The 1,570-nt window shown below is 39.4% G+C and overlaps 1 protein-coding gene across 1 annotated transcript in view; it reads right to left on the reverse strand.

Moving 5' to 3' along the window:
- LOC103583917 (guanylate-binding protein 6-like) overlaps positions 1-924 on the reverse strand; it is a gene marked incomplete at its 5' end in the record, with an annotated part of 4,257 nt that extends 3,333 nt beyond the window's left edge. The window contains one exon of the mRNA XM_008565097.1: positions 729-924. Within this exon, the coding sequence (XP_008563319.1) occupies positions 729-924 (196 nt within the window). The remainder of the gene's footprint in view (positions 1-728) is intronic.
- Positions 925-1,570: the final 646 nt, after the last annotated feature.

Raw genomic sequence — 1,570 nt, forward strand, 5'->3', positions numbered from 1 at the left:
CAATGGTACAAGTATAATAGAAATCAAAATATTGACGGGAAGGTGTGAGGTGGTGTGATTTCGGTGTTTGAGTGTTAACAGAGTTTTATTTCTTGACCAGGTCAGTGATTAAATAAGGATTCACTTTATATTTATTAGTTTTATTGTGTATTGTATTTTTAGCACTCTTCTGTAGTTTATATCTATATATTTCAAAAAACTAAAGAAAGAGAAGTGAGTATAATTAAAGTTTAGCAATGAAGTGGTGCAGAAAAATCAGAAAGCAGCTCCACTGGAATATGGGATAAACAAAGATCCTTCCCTTCCCTTCCCTACTTCCTTCCTTCCTTCCTTATATTTTTAAAAATAAGGCATATTGTACTACATTTCTATACTTCTTGGAATCACTCTATAGTTTTAACAAAAATAATGTGGGAGAAAGAAATGGGATAATTACAGGAGTTGACCTTCTGAATAGGGGAGAATTAATTTTGTTCAAAAGACTATTGGAGTGAATCATTAGATAGCTTGGGGGTAATTCTTCTTTATTACTGAGTAAAGAGTGAGATTTTGAGGATGAGTGGAGTGGGGATTATAAATTTGGTGATAAATACTAAAAATTAATATTAAAATTTTTGTTTTCCTTGGGAGAATTCAGGTTTTCCTTAAGATGATCCTAGAGTAGGCATGATCAGCTTGCATTAGCAATGGTTCCAATTAATTGGCCCCTGTTCTCGGACAACACTCACCATGTTTCTGTCCTGCCAGGCGGTTCATCAGGTAAGATTTCCCCGTACGATACATCCCTACAATGGCCACCACCATCACAGGCTGAGTAATCTTTTCAAGAACCTTTACTGCTTCTGGATTCACTGTCAGCTGCTCTTTCTGGTTTTCCACCAAACAAATGGGAGCCCTCATGTTGGGTCCAGATGCCATGGTAACCTGAAAATCCAAAAGAGTTTCTTAGTAGAATACAAAATACTGCCGTCACCTTTAATAGTTATTGAAGGAGCACGCATATTGCCTTCCTGTTTGTGAAATGAGTGTATCAGCTTCCTACTTTTTGTACATTTATTAGAGAAAATTATGTAGCCTCGCATTGGCAGATCGTAGACCTCATTTTCCTTCATGCCAATAATTCCTTATGATATTGATGATAACATATGAATACCACTTGTCTCCAATGACTCACTTCTCTGAAAATAATTTCCTAGTTAATAAATCCCTCTGTGAGAAAAGCTCTGTTAATGGTGCCTAATTTACATTATCTTTCTGATCCTTGAAAGAGCGCTATAGATTATAGAATTTTTTTTTTCCTTTTTGTCTTTTTCCGTGACCGGTAATGGGATCGCAACCCTCAGTGTCACGCCCGTATGGGGACCGGGACCGTCAACGGGATCACAACCCTCGGTGTCGCGCCCTCACCGCGCTCAGCCAGTGAGCGGACCGGTCTGTATATGGGATCCGAACCCTCGGTGGGAGCGCCGCCGCACTCCCAAGAGCCACACTCTACCGAGTGCGCCACCAGGCCGGCCCTAGATTATAGAATTTTATCTCTTTTTACCAGATGAAATAAAGGCAGTGTAGA

The sequence above is a fragment of the Galeopterus variegatus genome, unplaced genomic scaffold (genome assembly GCF_000696425.1).
Source record: "Galeopterus variegatus unplaced genomic scaffold, G_variegatus-3.0.2 Scaffold30352, whole genome shotgun sequence".
Taxonomy (NCBI): Eukaryota; Metazoa; Chordata; class Mammalia; order Dermoptera; family Cynocephalidae; genus Galeopterus; species Galeopterus variegatus.